At 46.6% G+C, this 11,941-nt stretch overlaps 1 protein-coding gene across 1 annotated transcript; it reads right to left on the reverse strand.

Moving 5' to 3' along the window:
- Window positions 1-646: 646 nt before the first annotated feature.
- Window positions 647-11,302, reverse strand: RNASEH1 (ribonuclease H1). Its single transcript, NM_001285468.1, is given in 9 exon segments — window positions 647-893; window positions 1,227-1,345; window positions 2,836-2,960; window positions 3,544-3,628; window positions 3,832-3,886; window positions 4,829-4,928; window positions 6,995-7,153; window positions 10,575-10,690; window positions 11,074-11,302. Coding segments are annotated over 8 exon segments (858 nt in total). The 5' UTR covers window positions 11,205-11,302; the 3' UTR covers window positions 647-893; window positions 1,227-1,258.
- Between the last annotated feature and the right edge of the window lie 639 nt (window positions 11,303-11,941).

The following is an 11,941-nucleotide window of genomic DNA, read 5'->3' on the forward strand; positions in this document are numbered from 1 at the left end:
CTGCCAATCTGCAGAAATAGAGAGGCCGGAAGAAAATGCTGGACTCTGCACCCGGGAGAACCCATGTGGCAACATGTAGACCCAGGCAACCAACAGGACAAACGGCCAGGCTCCTCAACAGAGAAACCTCACATGGAGACCAATACACGCAATAAAGAGACTTCAGAAATATCCAGTCTAAGAAAAAGTAGACAAGGCTCAACTGCCATTAAGAAACGCAAAGAAGTCATTTCTATAAAACTCAGGATTCACTCTGGAGGGCGGGCAGGGCTAGGGTTGGAAGAGCACGTGGAGAGCTTTCTAGGGTGTCTGCAAAGTTCTAGTTCTTGGCCTGAGTGGTGGTCATGAGGGTATTCACCTTATAGTAATAACTCAATCAGCAATACATCCATGTCCTTTTCTGTAGGTTTTTGATGAAAAAGTAGTAAAAAAAAAAAAAAAAGATAAAAATAAATGATCATATCAAACTTTAACTTGCATAGTGTATTTTATTTTAAAAAGTAGGCTCCATGCCCAGCGTGGAGCCCAATGCGAGGCTTGAACTCACAACCCTGAGATCAAGACCTGAGTTAAGAGTTGGACGCTTAACTGACTGAGCCACCCAGACACCCCATCTTACACCGCGCTTTTAACAAAAACAGCCAAAGAAATTTTAAGAGATTTATTTACACATCTTGCTCTGTAAGTAACGGTTCCTAATCAAAGATCAAGAGCCAGGGCTACGTGCAGGCTTGTCTTGTACACGGGTGCCAGCCAGGTAAGCCCCGGGCTGCACTCCCTCTGCTACGGCGGGGGCCCGGGCGTGGGCTGCAGCCACCAGGAGAGCACTGCCTCGCTCTAATCCACGGGAAGGTACAAGTCAACTCGAACCTCCTGAGACTCGATGCTGCCAACTGGAAGGTAAATGGACACTTTCAGAACACTCCCAGACTGTGCCTGCATCTGTAAACCACTGCTGTGTTCATGCCTTATTAGATCAGAGTCCTAAAATTTCTGTCCAGACTGCAGTAAAACTAATGAGAACAGCATCAAACTCAATCGAGCATAACACTGAAATCTCAAATAATGCTCAAATCTCGAAGGACGTTCAATTTGTTATACATTTAACCATGTGGTATCACAGGATATCCCAGAATGACTGATTTACTTTGCAAGTCGTGTCTGCCCATCTACTCCAAGTTTTATTTTTCACAGCAGTAAGGAGAGGTAAGAGAACAGTCACTCACTCAAGTTTTTCCAAGAATTAAAATCATTTCGTTCAGTCTTCAGATTGCTTAGCTCCTTCTCTTGCTAATCTGTCAGCTTCTTCATTGCCTGTAAATCCCGAATGACCAGGAACATGCATCTGTTAAATAAATTTTTTTCCCTTTTATCTTTACTGATTTTTTTTTAAGATTTTTACCTATTTATTCATGAGAGACACATGGAGAGAAGCAGAGACACGGCAGAGGGAGAAGCAGGCTCCCTGCAGGGAGCCCAATGCGGGACTCAATCCCAGGACCCCGGGATCATGACACTGAGCCACCCAGGTGCCCCTGTTTACTGATTTTTTACATACACAACACAGGAGTGCATCCTGTTTCCAGTGGGTGGAGAACGGCTCCTCCCACACCCCCACTTCAACACAGTTCTAAACAGCACAAACTGTATGCCCAATGCATGGATGCGTGCAGGCATTTACTAAAATCCCATCTTGATTCTCCACAAATTGGGTTATACCGTTTTTATTGATTTTTTTTCCCACTTAATGATGGAACTTGGAAAGCTTTCCAGGTAAAACACATGTATATACTGACGGACAGATACATATCTAACATACTATATTCTCTTTAAATGCTGTCAGAAAGAAGAGCTATACGTCTGGGATTTATTTTCATTTTTTTTTCTAAGTAGGTTCCACACCCAGTGTGAGCCCAACACGGGGTTTGAACTCATAACTGTGAGATCAAGACTAGAGCTGAGATCAAGAGTCAGACGCTTAACTGTCTGAGCCACCCAGGTGTGTACTTATGTGGTATGACCACTGCTGACGTTTACATTGCTGAAAGGCAGATTTAAACCTCAGGTTACCAAGCTGTTCTCAGTGGTCTGGGGGTGGAAGAGCAAGGCAGGGTTAAGACAATGACTACAGTTTAACTTGCTCTGTAGTGTTTGAAAAAACATTTTAATAAAAACTATCTATTATAAGAAAAATATTTCCATTTTGGAAAAAAAGTCATCCTCCTCAAGTCTTACCACTCTTTTCCAGAATACCTTACAAATTAGTTTTATTTTGACATTACGACTGATTCCAAAGAATCCTACAGGTTGACTGCCTACAGGTCACTTAACAGGGAGGAGGTGAGCCCAGGTGGGGCACTCCCAAGCACAGCTGAGACTATGTGAAGAATATCGAATACCCCTCAGTCACGCTGCCAGAACACTCACTGTGTTCCACACACAGGCCAAGAACAAGAAGTATTACTTGCACAATGATCAAGAGTCAACTGTGTTCCAATTTCTAATACACGCTATGATATTAATTTTGTGGAAACTGTTATTTTAACTTAACTCACTAAATCATTTAAAGAAACCACTACTCTCTCCGGTTAATTTAGAATATTTGGTCCTGGACGTTTGGGGGCTCAGTCAGTTAAATGTCTGACTCCTGATTTCAGCTTGGGTCATGATCTCAGGGTTGTGGGATCGAGCTTCACTTCGGGCTCCATACTGGGTGTGGAGCCTGCTTGAGATTCTCTCTCTGCCTCTCTCCTTCCTCCCTCTCCCTCCCAAAACAAAAAACAAAAAACACACAAAAATAAGTCCCAGGACATGAGTGGTTAAGAAAACACTTACCCACTGGATGTCCATGCCCTGGGTGAGCTGCTCCAGGGCCACAAAGTCCTCCTTGTTGATCACCTCTTTCCCTGTGCTTGTTTTCCACCCATTCTTCTTCCAACCTTGAACCCAATTAGTGATACCTACAAGAAACACCCTCACAGTTGATGGAACTCCAATGTCCTGGTCTCCTTTCCTCCCTAGACTTATACCTGCTCTACTTGTCTTCAGAGCAGCGGGCGGACTTGCCACTTGCCCACACAGGCTGTACTCTGTCTGGGGCATAGACCTGGCTACTCCTCTGCTCATCCCTTTGCTCAGACTGGCGTGGACTCACAAGCCCCAGCCGAGGAGGACACCTCCTCCACCTCTTCAACCCCCCTTCCCATGTCCTAAACATGCTATTTCCCAAAGGAGACATCAGCACACCACCTTAGGTTACTGATGCCTGTTTAGACTCAAAGGACCATGAGAGCAGGGACACATCTATCCTGTCGATCCCACCACCCCTCCTTAGGTGCGGGGCAGATATGTCTGGGTGGCAAATATTGGGGCAGCAGAACTGGGCCCCAGAATCCCTATCGTCTCTTTATACCTGACAAACCAAACGTCCTCATTTACCACTTAGGTCCCAATAGGATACAACACCTCCTACTGGAGAAGGAAATACCAATTTCCCTTCATGTTTACTAGAAAAACACTAGAAGTAAAAACGTAAAAGCTTACCATTTATAGTAAACATACTGTCCGTATACAGAACTAACTTCTTAATGTTTTGCGCCTTTGCTTGCTCGATGGCTTTGCAGGCTGCCTTGAAGAAACAAGTCAGTCATCATGCCATTGAAACTGTTCAACTTGCAACATTACTGATGTTCACAATCACTTCACCATTTAAACAATCTTTTTCTGTGCTAAGTGTAACGATTACACTCTGTGTGAAATAATGCTCCACATACAGTTCTGTTTGCATATCTATTTGAATGGGAAATGTGGGAAATGTGTCTGACAACTTACATGAATTTCTGCTCTTTGGTTGGTCTGCCGCCCAGGAAGCCTAATGCCTACATTCCTGGTTTCAAAACAATAAAAAAGAAAATGAAGTTAATTTAAAAAGCTAATTTTCAAAGTGGTTCCTTAAGCCTCTCAATGGAAGAAAGGCTTGATATATTTTTTTTGACAATTGAAAGCATCATACAAAAACAGTCTGTAAAAATCAAACCAAGAGTACTAACATTTTATGGAAAAGCCCCATGAGATGGTTTGTGAAGAACACTAGGCCAGAAATCAAAAGTGAGGTTCTATTTCTGGCCCTGAAATACATTAGAGTGTGTGGTCTTGGGTGAGCACTAAGCCAGCCGCAGACACTCAGTGCCACACAAGCTGGCTACCTCTTACAGGATTTGAAGCTAAAACTAGGTATCAAAGAGAAAGTGCTTCATAGACCACAAGTCAAGAGAAATGTAAAATCTTATTACTGGACAGCTTACATTACATTATGCCCAACACTGCTGTGGGCTCCTGTGAATGCTGAAGGACAAAGCTCAGAGGGATATGGCTATGTCACGGGCTCAGATCCCTCTGTTACACTGAATTTTAGGGCTGCCCAGCGTATCTGAAAGATCACACTTTCCATCACCCTGACCTTGTGCCTTGTGAAACCTGAGAGGTCCCCTCTAAGGTCACACAACTTCAGAAGAGTCTGGTGACCTGTCCCTTGGACATCTTTGTCAAAACCATCCCTCAGGAGACAGATGACTCCTCTGGAGGGGCAGGGAAGTCATTCTGGTGTAAGAGGTTATCAGTGAGACACAGACTCATCGAGATCCAGGGGAAAGAAAACGATGCTGAGGCATTTTACGTTCTGAAGAACAAAGCCATCAGTGTCGACATGAGCTAAAGCTTGTTCTTGTGCTACCTCTGCCAACGCTAAGCAAACAATAAGCAGACCCTGTGTCACTCCTGACAAGGTTTAGAATATGATTCACTTAGTTCTGAAGCCTTGTTTACTTACCAAGGATGGCCCGGCCCCCAGTAAACACCAATTCCTGCTCGTGCCCTCCTGCGTCCGTTACTGGAGCAGCAGCCATCAGTGTAGACGACGACAAATTCTCCTGCAAGAGGGAACTTGGTGAGTGTCACTGGGACCAAAGCACTAACAACTGAGACTCATTTAACACATTCACTAAGCCTGAATTCATAAAGTGAAAGTATTATACAATGCAGTCTACATCTTCTGCCTAGGAAAACACGATCAATTCCTCACATACGAGCCCGACACTGTGATTAGAACACACTCACACCTAGGTTCCACATGACAGACCAATTAACAGCAAAGGCAGTCACTGTGAACCTAGAACCTGCTACCGTGAGAGCTGTTGTCGCATCCCCCACGATGGAGGTCACAACAGTGCCTCTCTCCCTCTCCTCATGGGGGGCAGGGCGCACACTCATTCCCAGGAGCTGTCCATGCAGATAAGTAACACCTGGGCACGATGAGGACCTGTCTGCCAGAAAGTCTAGTCCTCCAACAGACGTCGGTCTAAATTGTTTCTTAGTAATATCTGCCTCTAGTGGACTAAGGTCCGCTGTTTTTGAGACAGAAAATCTGATCAACATTGCTGTAAAGCAGAAGGCAGAAGAGGAATGGTATGAGGCCACTCTAGGGCCACTGGTGATCAGAATGCTCCCAGCAGGGCAGCAGGACAAGTCAGGTCGACAGGTCTTGAAGAGAAGGACCATGGGAGCAAGTAGGGGCCTTGCTCTATGTGCTATTTGTCAGAAGGATGATAGAGCGGACAAGGCAGAGGCAAAGGGAAGAGGAGGGAAGATAGAGTGTGGGAGAACGAGCGTGTTGGACAAGAATCCTTGGTTCCACTGAATTTGACGCTATCAACACAACTGCCTTTCTGGTCACTGAATTCTGTCTCAATTCTGAATACCTATCAGGTACTGCATTAAGTGCCACTGTGAGTACCTTGGAAATGGCTCATCCCCCAGTCACCCCACAAGTATGTGCTCTGATGACTGCTGGCAAATAACCAAATCAACATTTTTTTTTTTTACATAACTGCAAAATTCATTTATGCAGTTTTAATATGGCTTGACAAAACATTTTCTATTGGTTTTCCTTGAATTAAATGGTAAGATAGCTTATTCCTAGAGAAAAATTGGAACCTACAAATATACTGATTTATATAAAAATGCCACTTACTAAAATAAAAAGAAAACCCCACTTACTCCTACTTTTTGTTTATATATATTAAAAAAACAAAAAGGAAATTCATATACCATAATCACTAACTATAAACTGATCTCCCACAGTTAAAGGTAGAGGAAAAATTCATATTACTTTGCCTCTCTAGACAAGGTAAGATCACTTATGTTTTGCAAAGGCTAAATGTAAACGGTAAAGATACTGGTGCTAAAGAAAAACTCTGAAAAAAATAAATAAAATAAAATGAAGAAGAACTCTGTCCAGGCCCTTTCTTCTCTTTTAAAGATTTACTTATCTAGGGCGACTGGGTGGCTCAGTTAGTAAAGCATGTGCCTTCAGCACAGGTCATGATCTCAGGGCCCTGGGATCGAGTCCCGTGTCGGGCTCCCTGCTCCTTGGGGAGTCTGTTTCTCCCTCTGCCTCTGTGTCTCATAAATAAATAAAATCTTTAAAAAAAATGTATTTATCTATTTAAGAGATAGACACGCGAGCATGTGCACAGAAGGAGGAGCAGAGGGTAAAGGTGAGGGGAAGCAGGCTCTCTGCTGAGGGCTGAGATCTTGGCTTGAACTGAAACCAAGAGCTGGATGCCTAACCAACTGGGCACCTCAGGGTCTTTCTTATTTGAAGAAGCTGAGGCCTTTGCATATTCTCGCAGTGACCTGAAATGCTGTGTGCACAGAGAATACCAGTATTTCAAAAGGTTACTGTTTTTAATTTGTAGGCCATGTAATGCTTTTCCAATGAACGTCCAAAGTTTTAATAATTCCACACAGTTCGATCAACTATCAAATAGTAATCTTTGAGATTTTTAAGTGAAGAATGAAATGCTAAACATTAGCTTTTCAGATAAGAATGAAAATGCTGAACATTAGCTCAGTTTCCCCTAATAAGGGGGGAAAAATTCTTACACTTATTTCATGATTATTATATAGAAAACTTAAGAATCCAAGAGAGATGTACCCATATAAGAAAACATGTCTTTGCTAACTGGAGGCATGGATTCCGTGTTCTGTCTCATATGCTTCGCACGTGGCTCTGCATTTTCCTCTCCATCCGAGGGCTCACGGAGTCGCTTGCTGGCTTTCACTTGTGATTCTTTTTCATGTTTATTTTCTGGCCCTGAAAGATCAAGTCTACTTAAAAACCAGGAAAAAAAAAAACATAACATGAAATGCTTAAGAATCCAGAAATTGAGGAAGTGATTAGTGTCACTAAGACTGAGATACCCTCTGTATGCAGCCCTATAAAGAGGAAATGACTTAAGACTGTCAACACTGTCTCAGATTTCGGTGTCCTATGAAATTACTCTAAGTTTTCCATGATAAGCTTGGTAAGAGCAACAAGAAGACAAGAGCAACATTCCTATTAAAGTAGAAATCTGCTTCTGACAGATAGCAGAGATACCAAAGCTGGTGAACCCTCCAGGTATGGTGGGCAGTTTGACAATCTGAGGGACTCTTTCCCCATAAAGAAACAAGGACTAGAATTTTGTAGATACCACTCTAGATACTTCATCTCCCTCAATGTCAAGCCGAGAACCTCCAGGGAAGTTGGGAGGGCACAGGTAACTGGACCTTAAGTAAACAGATAGCGGGCCACACTGAGAGAGGGAAACAGAAACCTGACAGCAGAGGGGACCAGGTTCCTTCAGAAGCTCAGCTGGTGGACGCAGGATTAACCCCAAAGGCTTCTCACAGACTCTCTCAGGTTATACGGGAGCAGCTTTTCCTATGTTCTCATTTTATGGAGTAGAAAAAGGGCACAGAAGGAGCAACTAATTGTATCTCCAAAATAACCACTAAACCCAACACTACAGATTCACTTTCAGCTCTAAACCAGGGATGGGGAAATGGGGCTCCAATGTTGACTGAACACCTCCACGTGGGTCCAAGTCAGAACATGCTCCCTGGAGCAGCTTCTCCACCCATACCTGTCAGAGGACTGCTAAAGATTTTTTAGCAAAATCTGGGCGAAGCCTCTATAGTGAGCAAAGTTTGCTGTTCCCACCCTGCTATATCTGTGTTACCCTGTATTTACCTTTAAAATATTCCTCTAGGTATTTCACGTAAGTAAACCCAAAAACACAAGTACAGGTCAAAGGCTAATTTTATACAATTTTATTACAATATAAATATTGTTTTATTTGTAGTAAAGTTAAGTTCAAATGAAAGTTTTTAAAGGACAGGTAAGACTTTGAAGAAAAAAAGAGGCACGGTTGTCAGATAATTTTGCCTTCACAAAATTAGGTTGAGTAAATAAGTTAAGCCCAAAACAGCTTACATAAATCACAGTAAGTGGCAAGTAGCTCAAGAATCCTAAAATAAGAGACGCCTGTGTGGCTCAGCAGTTGAGCATCTGCCTTTGGTTCAGGGTATGAACCTGGAGTCCTGGGATCGAGTCCCACATTGGGCTCCCTGCATGGAGCCTGCTTCTCCCTCTGCCTGTGTCTCTGCCTCTCTCTGTGCGTCTCTCATGAATAAATAAATAAAAAATCTTAAAACAAACAAACAAACAAACTTTAAATCCCATGGGATGCCTGGGTGGCTCAGCATTTGATCATCTGCCTCTGGCTCAGGGTGTGATCCCAGTCCTGGGATGGAGTCCCACATCAGGCTCCCTGCCAGGAGCCTGCTTCTCCCTCTGCCTGTGTCTTTACCTTTCTGTGTGTGTCTCTTATGAATAAATAAATAAATAAAATAAAAAATGTTTTAAAAAGTCTTTTATGGAAAAAGAAAAAGACATTAAATCCCAACTTACATATATGTCACTAGCTAGGAGATCTCTAACCTTTTAAGAAAGGTGATTCATAGGTATAAAGAACTACTTTGCCTTAGAATTTAGAGTATTAAACACACAGAAACATACTTATCCTGGAAAAATTGAAATATGGATAAGTCACTAATTGGTTAAATAAAAGATTAGTGAAAAGAAAGTATTGAGAATCCAACTAAGGTGACAGCCATACTTCCAGACTTGTTTTCTGTCCTGAACTGATTTCTCCATTGCGGCAGAAAATGTAACAGTCACATCACAGCTTCCTTAAAGCTGGTGGGGAGACCCAGAGGGTGAAGCAGATGCACAGCGAGTAAGGCTCTGGCCTGCTTCAGGAACTCGTCATTCGGGCAGATTCCTAAGCACGATGGCCTCTCCTTGACTTGCGCTGTCCACAACTGTTCTGGCCTCTCAAAGGAGCAGCTGTTTGAAGTTTGAGCATCTCCATGGACTCTAGAGAGCCTGCTCAAAAAAAGCTAATTCAAACCACTGTCTCCTCACCTTAACCCACTAGTAAAAAAATTTGTGAGTAAAGCTAATGAGACACAACTTCTTCAAAGTAGGTTAAGATCTACAGTTTACCCCAAACCACATGGGGGTCTGATCCTTGGTGCAGTCGAAAATCTGAGTGTAACCTGTGACTACCCCGAGGCCTTACTACTGCTAGCCTGTTAACTGGAACCCTTACTGATAACGTAAACAGCTGATTCACAGCTATTTTATAAATCTCTTATGCACTGTGGTCTTACAATGAATAGAGACTAGAAGATAAGAAAATCATAAAGACATAATAATAATAAACGTATGTAAGTGTAATAGAGTGAAGTCTCCATATAAGTTGACCCACATAGCTCAAGTTCATGGTGCTCAAGGGTTAACAGTACTTTAAACATTTTGTGCTTTCAGTGACCCTTAGTCCTTTGTACTTGACGCTCCTCATACTGGGACCCGAACTTCAATCACCTACACTTTCTGCGACATGTGAAATTGGAGGAAATTCTGATTGTGTGACCCTGTCCCAGTAAGAAGGAAACACCATACAGGTGCATGCCATGAAACAAACTGCATTCATCACTTTAAAACTGTAGCCCGGGGGATCCCTGGGTGGCTCAGCGGTTTGGCGCCTGCCTTTGGCCCAGGGCGTGATCCTGGAGACCCGGGATCGAGTCCCACGTCCGGCTCCCTGCATGGAGCCTGCTTCTCCCTCTGCCTGTGTCTCTCTGCCTCTCTCTCTCTCTCTCTCTGTGTGTCTGTCATGAATGAATAAATAAAATCTTTAATAAAAAATAAAAGTGTCGCCCGTTCGATTCAATGACAGGGCAAGCATTTTTTTTTTTTAATTTTTATTTATTTATGATAGTCACAGAGAGAGAGAGAGAGAGGCGCAGAGACATAAGCAGAGGGAGAAGCAGGCTCCATGCACCGGGAGCCTGATGTGGGATTCGATCCCGGGTCTCCAGGATCGCGCCCTGGGCCAAAGGCAGGCGCCAAACCGCTGCGCCACCCAGGGATCCCGAGGGCAAGCATTTAAACACAGAGTTAGCAGAGTGAGGACTCCCAAGTGGACCAGGAGGCTGGAGTCCCAGCCTGTCTCTAACACTGTCACCAACGGAAACCGCTGAGCTAAACCGCTCTCTGCCTGTTGGGAACATGGAAACGACCACCACATCTCCTCTATTTAGGAGGCCGCTCTGCAGACCAGGTGACCCTGGGGCTCTGCAAGGCTTCCAGCAGGTCAAGGCGCCACAGTGAGGGGAGCAGGGCCTACCTTCCGAGCCATCTAGGCTGGCAGGCTTCCTGACGAAGGCCCAGGCCTCCTCCTCCGTGGCAAACTTCTTAAATCTGGCAGCGGGGAACCGGTCCACCTGGGCTCTGCATTCGCTCCTGGAACAGAGGGCCGGGTTACTGCCTTCCTCCCTTACTGGTCCTTCCTAACCGGTCCTTTTTTTCTTAGGCCGGGAATGGTGCTAAACGGGCTGGGGGCACAGCCGGCCGCGCCTGCTCACGCCTGCTCGCAGCCGTCTTCCACGCTGTGCGGCGGCACACCAGCACGTCACGTAGGAGAATTTGGAGGGGGAGGCGGCCACCTCCAAGGACGCTGCCCGGCACCCAGGCGTCACACAGGGGCGAGGAGGCCGGGTGTACCGGAGCCCCACTACGTGTCACCGCTTGGAAATTCCCTCCCCGAAACTGAAAGGGAGGCTCAGGCGGAGGCTCCGGGGCCGCCCCACGCCAGGCCAGGGCCGCCCGCCGCGGGCTCCACTCACCAGGTCTGGAAGACCCCCGCCTTGCGGCCCCTCCTCACGGCGTAGAACATGCTGAGACTGCTGCAGCCGCGCGCACTGCAGCTCACGGCGGCCAGAACGACTCTGCGCGCCGCGCCCAGAAGCCTGGTCATCGCTCCCCGCCCGCCATCGCCGAGCGTCTCAGCGTCTCAGCGCGCCGCTCCGAGCCACCGTCGCGCAGACCCAACTTCCGGCGGCGGCGCGGGGAGATGACGCAGATCCCCGCGGGCTTGGGGGCGGGGCCTAGGGGCCTGGCGCCCGGCGCTTTTTCCGGAAATCCGGGAGAAAATCGGACTTGGGCGGTCCCGGGTGGGGCGGGACCTACGCAGGTGGGTGGGCACTAGGGCGGGGGTGGGGCCGCGTGAGGGGCGGGGCCCGGGCGGTGGTCTGGGCGGGCGGTGCCACGAGGGGCGGGGTCTAGGCGGTGACGTGGGCGGGGCAATGCCTAGAGGGGCGTGGCCTTGGCCCTGGTGTGGGCGGGGCAGTGCCCTGGGGGCGGGGTCTAGGCGGTGATGTGGGCGGGGCAGTGCCTTGAGGGGCGGAGTCTGGGCTGCGTGGGTGGGCGAGACCTCAAGAGGCCCCTCCTCTCGCTCCTCTTGGGCCTCTCAGCCTTGGGGGGCTGTCCAGGGTCCCCCGTGTGCTCAGGGCCGTCCAGCCTTAGGAAGAGGTGACTTGCCCCCTAACTGCCGTAGGGGCGGGAAGGACTGGCATTCCGCGCCGAGAAAGAGCTGAGGCCGAGGAAGGGCGGCGCCCCCCCACGTGGGTGCGTGACCCGCAGGGTGTCCGGTACCTAATGCCCTGGAACCAGACAGAAAATTTAGCTGTAAAGGCAATTCGTCAGAATTCTGCG

Source organism: Canis lupus, chromosome 17, assembly GCF_011100685.1.
Source record: "Canis lupus familiaris isolate Mischka breed German Shepherd chromosome 17, alternate assembly UU_Cfam_GSD_1.0, whole genome shotgun sequence".
Lineage (NCBI taxonomy): Eukaryota > Metazoa > Chordata > Mammalia > Carnivora > Canidae > Canis > Canis lupus.